At 42.9% G+C, this 18,210-nt stretch overlaps 1 protein-coding gene and 1 long non-coding RNA gene across 2 annotated transcripts in view; one reads left to right on the top strand and one right to left on the bottom strand.

Annotated features, from left to right (window-relative positions):
• Nucleotides 1-337: 337 nt before the first annotated feature.
• Nucleotides 338-6,312, bottom strand: LOC103607371. Its single transcript, XR_551961.1, has 3 exons — nt 6,238-6,312; nt 5,832-5,946; nt 338-416 (listed from the first exon to the last, which is right to left on the bottom strand). It is a non-coding gene; the product is annotated as an uncharacterized LOC103607371 (long non-coding RNA).
• A 2,767-nt stretch (nt 6,313-9,079) lies between these two features.
• LOC103607373 (zinc finger protein 420-like) overlaps nt 9,080-18,210 on the top strand; it is a 37,416-nt gene continuing 28,285 nt past the window's right edge. The window contains 1 exon segment of the mRNA XM_008591882.1: nt 9,080-10,250. Coding sequence (XP_008590104.1) covers nt 10,218-10,250 — 33 coding nt within the window. The 5' untranslated portion in view covers nt 9,080-10,217.

Below are 18,210 nucleotides of genomic sequence, written 5' to 3' on the forward strand. Positions count from 1 at the left end.
CCCAGTTTCAGGTATTCCAGTATAAGGAACAGAAACGGACTAATACACCCTCCTTACCCTAAGTCCTCTCTTCTTGCCCTAAAGGTTACCATTGACAGGAGTTTGGTGTGTATCCCTCTACAGAGCTGAGTCAGACAGATGCTTTGTGAGAAGGACTTGACTGTCTTGCTGGCTTTAAAGATGGAGGAAGGGGGCCATGAACCAAGGAATGCAGCAGCCTCTAAAATTGGGAATTGCCCTCATAGCCAGCAGAAAAATGGAGATTCCACTCTTCCAGATGAACAAAACTGAACTCTGTTTATTACCCAAATGAGCAGGAAATGGATTCTCCCTAGAGCCTCCAGAAAATAATGCAGCACTGCAGACACTTTGGTTTTCCTCTAGTGATGCCTGTACTGGACTTCTGACCTACAAAACTGTAAGATAATAAATTTGCGTTATTTTAGTCACTACGTTTGTAGTAATTTGTTATATTAGCAAGAGTAAACTAATATAACGTTCATTTAACTTTCAATAGAGGTGCCAAAGACACCCACTGCTAAAACAAATCCTCAGTTCTGCAGTTCGTATTTCCAGTGATCTTAACTTTTTGGGTTAAAGTATCTCTCTGTGAATCTGATAAACTGCCTATACTTTCTCTTAAAAAAATCACATTTTGTCAACACACAAAATGTCACAAATTTAATATATGATAAGAAGCCCCTCCACATGGAGTCTATTCATCTCAGGTTAACAATTCCTGTTCTTCACTTTTAAACAATTGCTTCCTTTTGCTTGCAAGCATTCGTCATAACTATTCAAAAGCCAAGACAGATAAACCAGAATCACACAGATGTGGCTTGACATCAATGCATGTTGTCCAATTTGAAAACAAAATGTGGGACACAAAATCAAGATGGCAGAATAGATGGTCCACAGCATCATTCTCTTCCAGAAATCAACCAATTTACAACTATAAAAATGTAACATCAGCCAAGCTGGGGCAACTGGAGCTCAGGGGAAGAGGAGGAGAGACCTATAGAGTTCTTGAAGGCAAGAGAAAGTACGATGAGAGAAAGAAAAAGCTGCTCTGAGTATTTCACGCCGTGGCTGCTTTAAGGCTGGAGCTGCTGAGCACAAGGAGCAGGAGCTGGCAGAAGCTGCAGCTGTGCCCTTCAGATGGAGTTACTTGGAGGCGGCAGGAGAGAAGGGGGCCTTGGCGGCCCCCAGGACAGCAAGACCACTAATAGGGTTCATGTGGACCCACATAGGAGGAGCTAGAAAAGCTGAAAAAAGGGAGCTGCTCAGAGGCTGGTGAGTCATTGCAAGGGACCGGCAGAGGGCCGATCCCATGGGAAGTGTTAGGAGCAAGGGCAGTGGGGGAGACAGGCCCACCAGAAGAACACTGGGACACAGCAAGAACAGCTGATCTGCCCCCCAATCAGCACTGGATCACTCAGAGGAGACTGGTCAGGAATGCAAAATTGCATGGGGTGCAGTTTGATGAAAACTCAGGCTCGGATCAGAGATTCTACAGAACAGAGATCCACCGGGTCTCTGGAGAGCCAGCAGTACCTGTAAGATCAGCCATTAAACCCTGAGCTGCACAAAAAGCCTTCCCTAGGGAAACAGCAGCAAAGCAGCAATTTAAACAACCACACAGCTCAAGTACTGGTGCCCACAGGAAGTTCCCCCATGTTAGAAGCAAAGGACAAAAAATTAGTTCCGGCCTAGGCATACCACCAGCACCTCGGGGCCTGCCTGGGAACTTGGAGGCTTGGATCTGGGGACCGGACCCCACTCCCACTTCCAAGCAAACTGCACCAGTGCCTCAGGGCCAGCCTAGGGACCTGAAGCATGGAGAAGGGGACTGGACCCTGCTCCCACAACCAGGCACACTGTGCCAGCACCTTGGGGCCTGCCCAGGGACCCGAGGCAGGGAGAAGGGGACCAGATCTCTCTCCCACAACCAGGCACAACATGCCAGCACCTCAGAGCCCACCCAGGGAGGTGGGGCAAGAAGGGGAATGGTCCTCTCTCCCACAACCAGGCACACCGTGCCAGGGCTTCAGGGCCTGCCCAGGGACAAGAGGCATGGAGAAGGGGAACAGACCTCTCTCCCAGAACCAGGCACACCACGCCAGCACCTTGGGGCCCACCCAGGGACCCAGGGCATGGAGAAGGGGACCAGACCTCTCTCCCACAACATGCACACTGAGCCAGCACCTTGGGGCCCACCCAGGGACCCAGGGTATGGAGTCGGGAACCAGAACTCTCTCCCACAACCCCGCACAACATGCCAGCAACCTGGAGCCCACCCAGGGACCCGGGGCAAGGAGAAAGGGAATGGTCCTCTCTCCCACAACCAGGCACACCATGCCAGTGCTTCAGGGCCCGCCCAGGGACCTGAGGATGCAGAAGGGGACTGGACCCCACTCCCACAACCAGGCACACCACACCAGTACCTTGGGGCCTGCCGAGGGACCCGAGGTCTGGAGAAGGGGAATGGACCTCTCTCCCACAACCAGGCAAACCACGCCAGCACCTTGGGCCCCACCCAGGTACCCAGGGCATGGAGAAGGGGACCGGACCTCTCTCCCACATCCCACAACCAGGCACACCACGCCAGCACCTTGGGCCCCACCCAGGGACCCAGGGCATGGAGAAGGGGACAAGACCACCCTCCCATAACCAGGCACACTGAGCAAGCGCCTTGTGGCCCACCGAGGGACCCGGGGTATGAAGTCGGGGACCGAACCACCCTCCCACAATCAGGCACAACATGCCAGCATCTCGGAGCCCACGCAGGGAACCAGGGCATGGAGAAGGGGACTGGACATCTCTCCCACAACCAGGTACAACATGCCAGCACCTCGGAACCCACCCAGGGACCCAGGGCATGGAGAAGGGGACCAGACCTCTCTCCCATAACCAGGCACATCAAGCTAGTGCCTCAGAGCCCACCCAGGGACCCAGGGACCCAGGGCATGGAGAAGGGGACCAGACCTCTCTCCAACAACCAGGCACACCACACCAGTGCCTCAGGTCCCACCCAGTGACCTGAGGTATGGATTCAGGGACTAGACCCTTCTCCCACACCAGGCACAAAATGCCAGCACCTCGGGGCCCACCTGGGTACCCGAGGCTTGGAGAAGGAGACCGGACCCTCTTCCCACAACCAGGCACATGGCGCCAGCACCTTGGGGCTTGCCCAGATACCCGGGGCTTGGAGAAGGGGACCAGACTGCCCTCCCTCAACCAGGGACACTGCACCAGCACCTTGGGGCCCGCCCAGGGACCTGGGACATGGAGAAGGGGACTGGACCCCTCTCCCACAACTAGGCACATGGCGCCAGCACCTTGGGACCTGCCCAGGGAACAGAGGCATGGAGACAGGAACCAAACACATCCCACAACCAGGCATACCGCCAGTGCCAAGGAGCATACCAAAAACAGCACCTCCACATGTTTGTCCCACCACAGCCACAATAACCATGGCTGCTGACCACGGCAGCCACAAAAGCAGCTAGGTGCCACAACCACCATGCAGATGGTCCGCCAACCACTGGAGTGCATTGACACAGGAGAGTCACCAGCAGAAACAAAGAAAAGAAGAGAATGTCTCTTTCCACAAAACCCATTTCAGAGTGACAGAAGAAGCATCTGCTCTACGATAATATTGGGGGACCCGATCACATCTCAGCATTGGACAGATCATCTAGGCAACAAATTAACAGAGTAACCATTATTCTTTCAGAAGGAGAGAAGAAATCTAGGGCAATTAGAGGGGGGAGGAGGAGGGAATGGGGGAAGGGGAGAGATTGGACAAGGAGCATAAAGAATAATTACAATTTGTAACAATATATATGCTAGTGATATTGATTTAATCAACATATCTCAATGTTCAACCCCCAAAATATGTATAATCGATTTTGATTCAATAAATAAAATAAATTTTTAAAAAAATGAAAACAAAATGTGTTTGTCACTTCTAAAAAAAAAAATCTACATCTCCCTTACATACTCTGACATAATTCTTGATCCACTTTCACCCACTCTAAGTCAGTGCCACTTGACTATCTCTATTTCATATAGCTGTTCCTGATCGTGCACTCAGGTTCATTCACTTAACAGTCTCAGTCACCAAGCTTGCTACTCCAGTCACAGTACTGGGAAGAGATCAAACATTTGGTATATGGTCCTGAAAATCAGAGCAAGGTTTATTAAATTTTTTTCCTTCTGAAGGAGTAGTGAAATTACAATTCCATCTTCTCTGTGCTGGAAGTTCGCAAGTTTGTGATTATTTAAAACAAACAAACAAAAATGGCCACAATGAACTGAAGTAAGTGAAGATCAGTTCAATCTTACCAACAAACTCTATAGCCTTAAGTTCCTTTCTCTCCGTGAACCAATATTTTCTCATGAGAAAATGGGGCCAAGTGTTTGACCTAGAATTCAAGAAATCTGACTAATGCTGTACTCTGCTAAAATTCACTCTTCTTATATATAAAATAATTTTATCATTTTATTAGTAGACAGCTTCTCAACGTTACCCAGTAATGTCCCTGTAATAATAGAAATTAATGGATGTCTACTTCTGTAGCACAGTAAGGCTAGGCCTGTGAACCACATTGACTCCATTTTCCCTGCAGAGGACACTTTGTTACTTTTCCACTCCTCAGTCATGAGACCCCTCAGGGCAAATGATTACCCCACGGGCTGCCCTGACAAAACAGACTGAGGTAAGAGAGGAAAACAGATATTGCAAAACCCCTCCCCAAGGCTTGTTTACCATAATTGAAAAAGTTACTGATTAGTCTTAAGACCCCTTTAGGAATTCCCACCTGTGCACAGAGCATCAAAGTGACTGCTACAATGACCCTCCTGGGGTGACAATGATGAATACCACTGCCATTTTGGACCTACTGAGCATGTGCCCATGATGCAACCAGGAAGAACAGAATGGACCACCTCCAGTGCTGGCCTACCACCCCTTAACTCCTTTCCCTATAAAAGACCCTGAACAGCTTCCCTCAGGGGGCTAGCTTTACTGTTGCTACCCCCCTTATGCATAAGTCTATCTCCTCTTTTAATAAAGCATTGCTTGCTTTACTGTTGGGTACATTGTTCATTTCTATGACTTTGGAATCTGAGAGCCTAATTTAACCACTCAAAAATTGGAAAACTTTGGACACCAGAGAAGACTCTAGCTGCAAGAAGCAAGTGGCCACTAGGACTATTTTGCTCCCATGTCTCTGCTGTTGGTAGATCTCTCCCGGAGTCCCTGACCTAAATTCTGACAAGGCAATGCTTTATTCTCTTTACCTTTCTCTGATTTTTCTGAGCCCTCTTCTGCTGTTTGGTTGGATTGTATCCACCCTGGAGGGCTCCTGGCTATGCTTTGTTTTTCTGATTTAAACCTAGTTGATACTTTTCTTCTTTATGCTGAAAACAGTGGGGAGAATGCTTTTATCAATTACTGTTAATGGAACAGGTTGGCCCTGCCGATTGGGACTAGGCTAAACTGGGCCCAACTGCTCCTCTTTTCTCTTTGTTTGTTTGCTTGGTTAGCTGAGTACCGGTAATCTGAATAAACCTTCCAATCCTTGCATCAACTTTTGGACCTTCAGGTCATTTGTTTAATGTCAGAGGGCAAGCGGAGCCTGGCCTGTCGATAACACTGTGACAGAAGAAAATACATTTACCCTGGACTGGTTTAGAAATGACCTTTCTTAAAAATAAATAAATAAATAAATAAAGCTAAATTGATTTTTGCAGTCTTTTCTCATAGAACATATAATTAATCCAACAGAAAAATCATGTCTAAATTACTCGTCAGATAAATTGATTACCTTTTCCAGACCATCCAATTAGTCTTCAGGGAAGAAATAACTTGACCATCGTTTCTTTCACTGTCTCACACAATCGCACACGGGCTCGTCTACTAGTCGAAGTCCTACAGACACTCTAAAATACAAGCATAAGAGAAGCATATTTATATAACAAGAATCATCATCAGTTACTCAACTATGGCCAGAAAACCAGAAGTACACAGACCTTTCACAAGCAAACCACGACAGCACAGTTCTCTGGCTCTACCAGACCATCCCACACAGCTTCGAGTACAAATCACCTCACACCCACCAACAGCACGAAGAACCACACACAGGCACAACTACAGCCAGACGTCCGGCCACTGGGAGACGCCCGCTCCACGGCAGCTCGCGTTGTCTCGCACACTCTCACATACACACTCACCCCAGGGCCTGGCATGGCACACAAAGGGTCCCGTGCAAATCCTGGTGTCGGCAGTCCCCGCCCCAGCTCCCGCTCCCTCCCCGCCCCTGCCCCGCGGGGGTCCCCCCCATTCCCTCCNTTCGTAAGGAGAGCTAGTGAGCAGATTAGCACTCTTGCTCAGCCCATTCTCACCATCTGACACCTGGGGTTGCTGTGGAGCGTCATCAGCAAAACAAAGGCTCTCACCAGATGTGTTCCCTGGACTTTGGGCTTGCCAGCCTCCAAAACTGTAAGAAATAAATTTTATTTCTTTATAAATTACCCAGTTTCAGGTATTCCAGTATAAGGAACAGAAACGGACTAATACACCCTCCTTACCCTAAGTCCTCTCTTCTTGCCCTAAAGGTTACCATTGACAGGAGTTTGGTGTGTATCCCTCTACAGAATACATACTATTTTATATTAATTTTATCACGTGGTATGCTAAAACAAATCCTCAGTTCTGCAGTTCGTATTTCCAGTGATCTTAACTTTTTGGGTTAAAATATCTCTCTGTGAATCTGATAAACTGCCTATACTTTCTCTTAAAAAAAATCACATTTTGTCAACACAAAATGTCACAAGTTTAATATATGATAAGAAGCCCCTCCACATGGAGTCTATTCATCTCAGGTTAACAATTCCTGTTCTTCACTTTTAAACAATTGCTTCCTTTTGCTTGCAAGCATTCATCATAACTATTCAAAAGCCAAGACAGATAAACCAGAATCACACAGATGTGGCTTGACATCAATGCATGTTGTCCGATTTGAAACCAAAATGTGTCAGTCACTCTAAAAAAATAAATAAATAAATTTATTGTAAATCTCCCTTACAAACTGACATAATTCTTGATCCCACTTTCACCCACTCTAAGTCAGTGCCACTTGACTATCTCTATTTCATATAGCTATTCCTGATCGTGCACTCAGGTTCATTCATTTAGCAGTCTCAGTCACCAAGCTTGCTACTCCAGTCACATTACTGGGAAGAGATGATACATTTGGTATATGGTCCTGAAAGTCAGAGCAAGGTTTATTAAATTTTCTTCCCTCTGAAGGAGTAGTGAAATTACAATTCTATCTTCTCTGTGCTGGAAGTTCGCAAGTTTGTGACTGTTTTAAACAAACAAAAACGGCCACAATGAATTGAAGTAAGTGAAGACAAGTTCAATCTTACCAACAAACTGTATAGCCTTAAGTTCTTTTCTCTCCATGAACCAAGAATTTCTCATCAGAAAATGGTGACAAGTGCTTGACGCTGCTAAAATTCACTCTTCTTATATATAAAATAATTTTATCATTTTATTAGTCGACAGCCCGTCAAGCTTACCCAGTAATGTGCATGTAATAATAGAAAATATTAGATGTCTACTTCTGGGCTACAGTGACAGAAGAAAATGCACTTAGGACTGGTTTAGAAATGACCTTTCTTTAAAAAAAAGAAGAAGCTATATTGGTTTTTGCAGTCTTTTCTCATAGAACATATAATTAATCCAACAGAAAAATCATGTCTAAATTACTCGTCAGATAAATTGATTACCTTTTCCAGACCATCCAATTAGTCTTCAGGGAAGAAATAACTTGACCATCGTTTCTTTCACTGTCTCACACAATCGCACACGGGCTCGTCTACTAGTCGAAGTCCTACAGACACTCTAAAATACAAGCATAAGAGAAGCATATTTATATAACAAGAATCATCATCAGTTACTCAACTATGGCCAGAAAACCAGAAGTACACAGACCTTTCACAAGCAAACCACGACAGCACAGTTCTCTGGCTCTACCAGACCATCCCACACAGCTTCGAGTACAAATCACCTCACACCCACCAACAGCACGAAGAACCACACACAGGCACAACTACAGCCAGACGTCCGGCCACTGGGAGACGCCCGCTCCACGGCAGCTCGCGTTGTCTCGCACACTCTCACATACACACTCACCCCAGGGCCTGGCATGGCACACAAAGGGTCCCGTGCAAATCCTGGTGTCGGCAGTCCCCGCCCCAGCTCCCGCTCCCTCCCCGCCCCTGCCCCGCGGGGGTCCCCCCCATTCCCTCCACCCCCCACAGTGAGACGCGACCCGGCGCTCGCGCTCCCAGGCCTCGACGCCCAACCTGAGCGCCCGACGCCTGCGCACTGGGCGCCCGCGGGCGCACGCAGAATCTCTGGGCGCGGCGGTTGGGACAGGCCGGTTCCAGCCGCCAGGTCCGGGAAGCCCGCAGAGGAAGAGCGGAGCGGCCTCCTAGCGCCGTGGCCCGCCAGTCCCGGCCTTCTTGGCTCTGGACTACATTTCCCAGAGCCACCGCGTCAAGAGCGCGGCTTGTTTCCGGCGTTCGCGAGATTTGGGAGCCTCGCGTGGGGACGGCCGCTCCTGTGGGGAGCTTCTCGGCACCCGCCGGGCGGGCGAACCCGAAACCGGGCTTGGGACGCGAGCGCCAGGTCCTGGACCCTGGACTGCGACTCTTTGAGTAAGTGGTTTGGAGCGTCAGGGCGGAAATGTGCGGGAAAGCGTCGCCGGAATTACGTGTGCGGAGGCGTCTGCGGTTGTGTGCCTGCTACAGCCAGCCTGGTATTGGTGACTGTAAGGACGGCTGGGCGTTCGTACTGTGGTTTTGTGTGTGAACGTTTGTGTGAGTGTGAGTTTGTGACGCTGACCGTGTGCTTCCCTGACTCGTGATATGCTTACGTTAGTGTGGTTTTGTGTGTACCGCGTGTACAGCTGGGGTTTGCTTGTGACTGTGAAGTGTGCGACAGTGCTGTCGTGACACGGTGTTTGGATGTGCTCGTGACACATTAGAGTTTGTATGTGCCTGATATCGTGTGTGACCGGGGTTTGCCTGTGAATTTCAGGTGTATGACGGTGTTGCTGTGGCATGGAGTTTGTGACTGCGTGTTTCCGTGGACTGGTACTTGGTTGTTTAATTGTGTGTGTCCCATGTGTGTGACTGTGGGATTGTGTGTGCCGTTTTCATGACTGTGAAAAGAGCGAAAGTGCCGCTGTGAATCACAGGGTGTTTTCGGCTGTATGTGTCCCTGGCCAGGTGTTTGGTTGTGGTTGTGTGTATGCCTGTGTATGAGTGGATTTTGTTTAAGACTAGGTGGTCTAACAGTGTAGCATAACTTGGTGATTGTGCCTCTGGCTGTGTGATTGTGAAATGTGATTGTGTGTCACTTCGTAAAATCATTTTTTATTTTATTCTGTGTGATCTTATGGGAGTTTAGTGGGGTATGGAGTTAAAAATTAATTTTGGTATTTCTGGGGTTCATTCTTGGGCGGAGTCTTTGGATCATGAATCCCTTGTGGCTTTGTGCTCCTCTGAGAATTTAAGGACTTGACTTCTTTCTGTTTTGACCACAGTGGCTACCCGTCCCACTTGGCCGGTGTTGCTTCATTTCTGTTCATCCTCAGTTCACCTTGGAATTGTAGGTTTGCTGTGGCTTTCTAGTGCCCTGTTACCTATGGCCTTCAGGTGACTGGATGCAAAGAAGGGGCAAGAAAGAAGTCAGACATTTGAGCCCCTGGTTGAAGTTAAGGTTTTAGTTCCAAGCCATAAACCTGGTCTTGAGATGAGAATTTTAGGACTTACAGCAGATACAACACAGGCCACTTGAAATATACTGGGGCTCCTGGAGTGGGAATAATTCCAGAAGGAGTAGTATTGGAGCCCCCCACACACTTCAGAACCTGTAGCACGCTACTGTAGGGCTCAGTGTCCAGCAGACAGTTTTGAATCTAGAAATAAATTCTAGTCCAAGATAGCAGTGACCTTCGCTCTTCCTTCTGATACAGAAGGTATAGGACTGTTCTAGTCTCCTTCTGACTTTCCTTTATTTAAATGAGGACTAGATTATGAGGGTAGAGGAACGGTATGTTCTAATTTAGAATATACTCCAAGAAAGGCCCAGCGTCTCATTCAATTTTTTTTTCTGAGAGTGGAGACCCAAGGAGGGAAGAATGGCTGTTGCACATTCAAAAGCAAAGTCCAAGGTGAGTAGATGTTTCCTCTATTTCCTGAAATGACTTTGTTTTTTCAGGACATAGGAATCTTTGTTTTCTTTTTGAAATTTTCTATGTAAGGCCTTCTCAAATGATGAAGGGCAAGACAATTTTTAGTAGACTGGGAGCAAGGAAACTGCAGTTACTTGTGATTGAGGCTTCTTATAGTGTTAAATTTAGGAAGAATGGATTTGAGATTCTTGGTTTAAAAAAGGAGAGTTCTATTGTGTTATTTCTGGCACAGCAGCATTCTGGGCTTTTTTTCTTTTTCTTTTTTTTCTTTTTAACTTTTTTTGTTTGGTTTTAGCGTTCTTGAAATTTTCAAACATACGCAAAAGTAGATAAAACATCACATGCCCAGCTCAAAAGTTATTACTTGCTAATCTTGTGTTACTTATTCTGCCTTCAGTTCAAAATCCTTTCTAATTTGCCTTTTGATTTCTTCTTTGACTCATGGGTTATTTTGATATGTGTTATTTTGTTTTCAAATGTTTTGCCAAAGATCTTTTGCAACTGATTTCTAATTTTGTCCTATTGTGTTCAGACAATACACTTTATATGACTTGAATCCTGTAAAAAATTTTCGTGTGTTTGATTTGTTGGCTGGCCAGCACAGAGATCAAACCTTGGACCTTGGCGTTATCAGCACTGTGCTCTAACCGACTGAACTCACTGGCCAGAATTCTCTTAAGTTTATTAAGACTTTTGTTGTTGTTGTTGTTGCTATATGTATTTTCTTTAATTGATGGATTTCTTAATGAATTTTAAGTACATAAAACACACTAATTTTAAATGTACAATGTTCTCAAAGTATGTGTATATTGATTTAACATCAATAAAACTACCACCACACCAACATAAAACATTTATTTTACTTATGAATGCCATGTTATTTATCACGTCTCTTAAATGTTACATCCTATCATTGTATGTTTTGTAAATATAAACTATCTTGATATTCTTGGATTCTGTCTAATAAAAATGTTGTTCTACTTCTGACTTAATTTCCATTAGATTCATATTATCTTTCAATTCTGTTTTTCCATTAACTTTTTGAAGTACCCTAGTATGCTTAAGCCCTTTTCTTTGTTTTACGCAAATGAATTACAAGGTAGAAACTGATTTTTGACCCAATATGAATCTTTGTAGTGAGAATACTTAGCCAGTTTATGGGTATGATAATTCATCTGTACCTCTGTCAATTTATTTTATGCTAATTTTAATGTTTCCTTGCTGTTTTTCCTTTTTTTTTTTTTTTCCGCTGGTGGCTGGCCAGTATGGGGATCTGAACCCAGGACCTTGGTATTATAAGGCTGATTTTCTTTTGCTGTATAATCTTGGATTTTTACTGCTTCCTTTCCAATCCAAAATATTGGAATGTGTATGTTTTATTTTTGTCTGCAACACTTATCTCAATATCAAGTTTACTTACATTGTTACTGAACCTAAGTCTGGCTGCCTGCCCCAAACAAAAGCCCTGGTTTGGCTTGGCTTGCCAAAATCTGTTACCCAAGGACATTCAGCTCTTGGTTTAGGCTCACCAAAATCTGCTACCAAACCCAACTCCAGTTGCCTGCCCCAAACAAAAAACAAACAACCTGAAAGTCAAATTATTGGTGGAATAGGAAGTCAGCTTTTACTCAGGAATACCAGTGACCTGAGGCAAATCCATCTCTCCAGTAAACCTAAAAAGGAATGGCCAGACTAAAACATCTCAGAAACTCAGATTTACTGACAGTTTTTTTTTTTTTTTTTCCTTTTTTTTGTCTTTTTTCGTGATCGGCAACAGATCGCAACCCTCAGTGTCGCGCCCGTACTACTGACAGTTTTTAAAGAAGGGGTTGAGGGAATGGAATGTGGGAAGTGAAAAGGAGGGAGGGGGATGTGAGCTATGAGGGCTCTGAGCAAGGAGCCAGATGCAAGGTCTCACCAAGGCTCCATCTGGTTTCTGTTCCCATTCTTAATGTTATCTTAGGGTCATGCTGGATTTTGATGAGCTTCAGGGTGGAAAGTATAGTTTTATTGATCTCTTCTTTGGTTTCCTGGAATCTGGATAATTTGTCTCTCATGGCAAGTTTGCAATTCCAGGCTAACTGAAAAACAACATTAATTCTTTCATACAGTTGCCTCCCTACTCTTGAGTTACTTCAGTTCATGTTCTCCTTGTTGCAGTAAATCATTCAGCAAACTTTTCAGGGAAGGTTCTTGGTTTACATACTCTCTTAACCTCTGCACGTTTGAGAATGTCTTCCAGTTGCCCTTGTACAGAAATGATAACTTGGCAGGGTATAATTCTTGGCTCAAAATTATTTTCCCTTAAAACTCTGTAGATATTGTTTCATTGTCTTCTGGCATTTAGAGTTACAAGAGAAAAATCTGAGGACAGCCTGAGTTTTGCCCCTTTATACGTAACTTGCGTTCTCTGTCTGGAAACTTGTAGAATTTTTTCTTTATCCTTGAAATTTAAAAATGTCAACACCAGAATATATCTAGGTGTTGCTTTCTTTTTGTTGAATTTTAAAGGTACACTGTGCACTTTTTCCATTTGTAGATCTAGTGTGTTCAACTTTGGAAAATTTTCTTCAATTAGCTCCTTAATTACTGTGTCAGCTCTATTTGCTCAGTCCTCTGTTTTAGGTATTCCTATCATGCATAGATTGTATCTCCTGGATCGGCCTTCTAGGACTCCCTTTTTCTCCTCTTTTCTTATCTTGATTTCTTTTCCCTTTTTCTCTGCATTCTGTGAGACTTTTTCTTGTTTTGCATTTACTTCAGTAATTTGATTTTGTGGACAATCCAGCTTGGATCTTCTATTAACTCTCTCAACTCCATGATATGTTTCAAGCTCTCTGCCCATCCCTTCTGTAACACTGTGGATAGTTTGTTAAATTCCCTTGTTATATGATTCCTAAACCTTTCTATATCTTGTATTTCCAGAGCTACATCCATTTCAAGAGGAGGCATTTTCTCAATTACTTACTTGTGTTCCTTTCTTATGAACTGCAGTATTATGACCTTTTCAATAGATCTTCTTAGCAAATAGGACCAAAAATGAAGAGTAAGGGAGATCTCAAGACTTTTTTTATGACCCAGAATTTGGTGCATCTTAGTAAATGTTCCATGTGCACTTGAAAAGATTGTATTCTGTTGTTGGATGGAATGTTCTATGAATGTCAGCTTTGACAGGTAGGCTGATAGTGTTGTTTAAATTTTCTGTACTTCTACTGATTTTCTGTCTATTTGTTGGATTTTCTCTTTCTCCTTATAGTTTCTATCAGTCTCTGCTTTGTGTATTTTGAAGCTCTATTATTAAGTACATAAATGTTTTAGATTTTATGTCCTAATGGTCAATTGACCCCTTCATCATCAAGAAATGGTCTTCTTTATCCCTGGTAAAATTTTTTGCTCTGAATATCTACTTTGACTGGTATTTAATGTAGCCACTCCAGCTTTCTTTTCATTAGTGTTAGCATGGTATATCTTTTTTATCCTTTTACTTTTAAAGTTTTACTTTTTTATCCTTTTACTTTTATTTTGTGTTTTAATATTTCAAGTGCATTCCCTGTAGGTAGCATATAGTTGGGTCTTGTATTTTTGTCCAATTTGGCAATCTCTATCTTTTAATTGGAATACTTAGACCATTTATTTTTAGTGTTATTATTGATATGGTTTGGTTCAAATTCATCATCATGCCTTTTGTTTTATATTTGTTCCATCTGTTCTTTATTCCTGTGTCCCTCTTTTCTGACTTCTTTGGGATTGAGAGAGACAAAGAGTTTCAAAGTAATATTACCAATATTTTTACTAACCATAGAGTAGAGAAAAACTGAAGACCTCTTGAAGTCTAATAGGATATAACACATGAGGGATGTATAATCAAATTACTGCCTTTTTTTTTTTCCTTTTTTTTTTGTCTTTTTTCGTGTCCGGCAACGGATCGCAACCCTCAGTGTCACACCCATACCGGACCGGGACCGGCAACGGGACCGCAACCTTCGGTGTTGCTCCCACACCTCGCTCAGCCAGTGAGCGGGAACCAGTCTGTATGTGGGATCCGAACCCTCAGCGGGAGCGCCACCACGCTTCCCAAGCGGCGCATTGTAGCAGTGCGCCACCGGGCCGGCCCCGAAATTACTGCCTTTTTAATGTCACCTAAAATAACATCTCTCATATGGTTAAGCTACCAACTTGAGACACATTTAGGCTCATTTGTTTCATCTTGCTTTCCACTTTTTTTTTCTTTTAATTTTATTTTATTTTGTCAAAATACAATGTGGTTGATTATTGTGGCCCATTACCGGAAACTCCCTCCTTTCTCCCTCTCTGCACTCCCTCCCAACAACTTCCTATCTGTTCATTTGTAGTATCAACTTCAAGGAATTGTAATTGTTGTGTCTTCTTCCCTCCCCCCCCAACTTTATTTGTGTGTTTATTTATTTATTTTTAGCTCCCACAAATAAGTGAGAACATGTGATATTTCTCTTTCCGTGCCTAACTTGTTTCACTTAAATAATTCTCTCTAGGTCCATCCATGTTGTTGCAAATGGCAGAATTTCATTCTTTTTTTTATAGCAGAGTAGTATTTCATGTGTAGGTATACCACATTTTCCGTATCCACTCATCCAATGATGGACATTTGGGCTGGTTCCAACTCTTAGCTATTGTAAAGAGTGCTGCAGTGAACATTGTGGAACAGGTATAGCTTCAACTTGATGATTTCCATTCCTCTGGGTATATTCCCAGCAGCGGGACAGCTGGGTAATATGGTAGATCTATCTGCAATTGTTTGAGGAATGAGGAACCGCCGTACCATTTTCCATAGAGGCTGCACCATTTTGCAGTCCCACCAACAATATATGAGAGTTCCTTTTTCTCCACAACCTCGCCAACATTTATCATTCACAGTCTTTTGGATATTAGCCATCCAAACTGGGGTGAAATGGTATCTCAGTGTGGTTTTGATTTGCATTTCCCGAATACTGAGTGATGTTGAGCATTTTTTCATATGTCTGTTGGCCATTCATATATCTTCCTTTGAGAAATGACTATTTAGCTCTTTTACCCTTTTTTAAATTGGGTTACTTGTTTTTTTGTTGTAAAGTTGTTTCAGTTCCTTGTATGTTCTGGATATCAATCCTTTGTCAGGTGTATATTTTGCAAATATTTTGTCCCACTCTGTTGGTTGTCTTTTAACTCTGTTAATTGTTTCTTTTGCTGTGCAGAAGCTTTTTAGTTTGATATAATCCCATTTATTTATTTTTCCTTTGGTTGGCCATGCTTTGGGGGTCATATTAATGAAGTTTGTTCCCAGTCCTACTTCCTGAAGTGTTTCTCCTATGTTTTCTTTAAGAAGTTTTATTGTTTCAGGATGTATATGTAATTCTTTAATCCGTTTTGAGTTGATTTAAGTATATAGTGAGAGGTATGGGTCTAGTTTCATTCTCCTGCATATGGATATCCAGTTATGTCAGCATCATTCGCTGAAGAGGTAGTCTCTTCCCCAGTTTATAGGCTTGGTGCCTTTGTCATAATTTCATTAAGTTATGCTCTGATCTTAATGATTTCTTTCTGTCTGCTAACTTTGGGTTTGGATTGTTCTTGTTTTTCTAGTTCTTTAAGATGAAGTATTAGGTTGTTCACTTGCCATCTTTCCATTCTTTTGAGGTGAGCATTTAATGCAATAAATTTCCCCCTTAGTACTGCTTTTGCAGTATCCCACAGGTTTTGGTATGATGTATCATTGTTTTCATTAGTTTCAGTAAATTTTTTTATTTCCTGCTTGATTTCTTCTTGGACCTATATGTCATTAAGCAGAATGCTGTTTAATTTCCATGTGTTTGTATAGTTTCCAGAATCTCGTTTGTTATTGATTTCTAATTTTAATCCATTGTGGTTTGAAAAAATAAATGGGATAATTCCAATTTTTTTGAATTTGTTGAGACTTGATTTGTGACCTAACATGTGATTTCTCCTGGAGAATGATCCATGTGCTGATGAGAAGACTAAATATTCTGAAGCTGTTGGATGGAATGTTCTGTAAATATCTGTTCTGTAAATATCTGCCAAGTGCAATTGGTCTAGAGTGTTGTTTAGATCTTGTGTTTCTCTGCTGATTCTTTGCCTAGATGATCTGTCCAATATTGATAGTGGGGTGTTCAGGTCCCCTGCTATTATGGTATTAGTGTCTATTTCCTGCTTTAGGTCTAATAGAGTTTGTTTTAGGTTTAATAGAATTTGCTATATAAATCTGGGTGCTCTGACATTGGGTGCGTATATATTTATAATTGTTATGTCTTCTTGATGGATGAATCCTTTTATTATTATATAGTGTCCTTCATTATCTCTTTTTATGGTTTTTAGTTCAAAGTCTATTATATCAGATATAAAGAATAGCTACCCCAGCTCGTTTTTCATTTCTGTTTGCATGGTAAAACTTTTTCCATCCTTTCACTCTTAGTCTGTGTGAGTCTTTATAGGTGAGGTGGGTCTCTTGAAGGCAACATAGTGTTGGGTCCTCCTTTTTAATCCAGTCAGCCATTCTATGTCTTTTCATTGGATAATTTAATCCTTTTACATTAAGAGTTGTTATGGAAAAGTTTTGATTTACTCCTAGCATTTTATTGGTTTTTGTTTGGAAGTCTGAAGTGTCTTTTGTTCCTTTCTTTCTGATTTACTGTTTGTCTTCTGTATTTGTTGGTTCCTTGGGTTGTAGATAAACTTTTTTTTTTTTCTCTTCATTGTTGTCATTTTTGTTTTACTAGTGGGTTTTGATTTTTCTTGAGTTTTTATGGCAATGGTAGTTATTTTTCAGGTATCAAACCCAGTACACCCTTGAGAATTTCTCGTAAGGGTGGTCATGTGGTATTGAACTCCCGCAGTTTTTGTTTGTCTGAGAAACATACTATTTGCCCTTCATTTCAGAAGGATAGCCTTGCGGGGTAGGGTATTCTTGGCTGGCAATGTCTGTCTTTTAGTATTTTGAATATATCATCACATTCCTTTCTGGCTTTTAGAGTTTGTGATGAAAAGTCTGATGTTAGTCTGATTGGGGCTCCCTTTTAGGTGATTTGATGCTTCTCTCTTGCAGCTTTTAAGATTCTCTCTTCGTCTTTGAGTTTTGCCAATTTGACTATAACATGTCTTGGAGAAGACCATTTTGGGTTGAATACAGTTGGCGATCTTTGAGCTTCCTGAATCTGAAGATCTGCGTCTTTTCCTATACCTGGGAAGTGTTCTGCCACTATTTTGTTAAATGTGTTTTCAATGCAATCTCCTTTTTCCTCCCCTTCTGGAATACCCATGACTCAGATATTTGAGTGCTTAAGGTTGTCTGATATCTCTCTTAGATTTTCTCCAATTCTTCAGTAATTGTTATTTTCTTCTCTGTCTTTCTGTATTTTCTAAATTATGCCAACAAACATGTACAATGTTTTCAATTCTTTTTTTGTTTTGTTTGCCTGTGTTATTTCAAACAGCCCATCTTCAAGGTCAGAAGTTCTCTCTTCTGCTTCTGCTGGCCTGATGGTTAAACTCTGTGTTGTGTTTTTTGTTTTTTGTTTTTTTTGTCCTTTTGGAGACCGGCCGCACCGCGCTCAGCCAGTGAGCGCTGTGAGTGCACCGGTCATCCCTATATAGGATCCGAACCCACGGCGGGAGCACTGCTGCACTCCCAGCGCCACACTCTCCCGAGTGTGCCATGGGTTCAGCCCTGTGTTGTGTTTTTTATTTCATTGAATGAATTCTTCAGCTTGGCAAACTCTGCTACATTCTTTTTCAGGGCATTGATTTCCTTGTACATTTCTTCTTTCAGGTCCTGTATACTTTTCCTCATTTCATCATGTTGTCTAGGTGAGTTTTCTTGTATCTCATTTAGTTTCCTTAGATTTATTGCTCAAAATTCCTTGTCAGACATTTCAAGGGCTTCTTGTTCTATAGGATCTAGAGCTTGAGA

Source organism: Galeopterus variegatus, unplaced genomic scaffold (genome assembly GCF_000696425.1).
Source record: "Galeopterus variegatus unplaced genomic scaffold, G_variegatus-3.0.2 Scaffold7368, whole genome shotgun sequence".
Classification (NCBI taxonomy): Eukaryota; Metazoa; Chordata; class Mammalia; order Dermoptera; family Cynocephalidae; genus Galeopterus; species Galeopterus variegatus.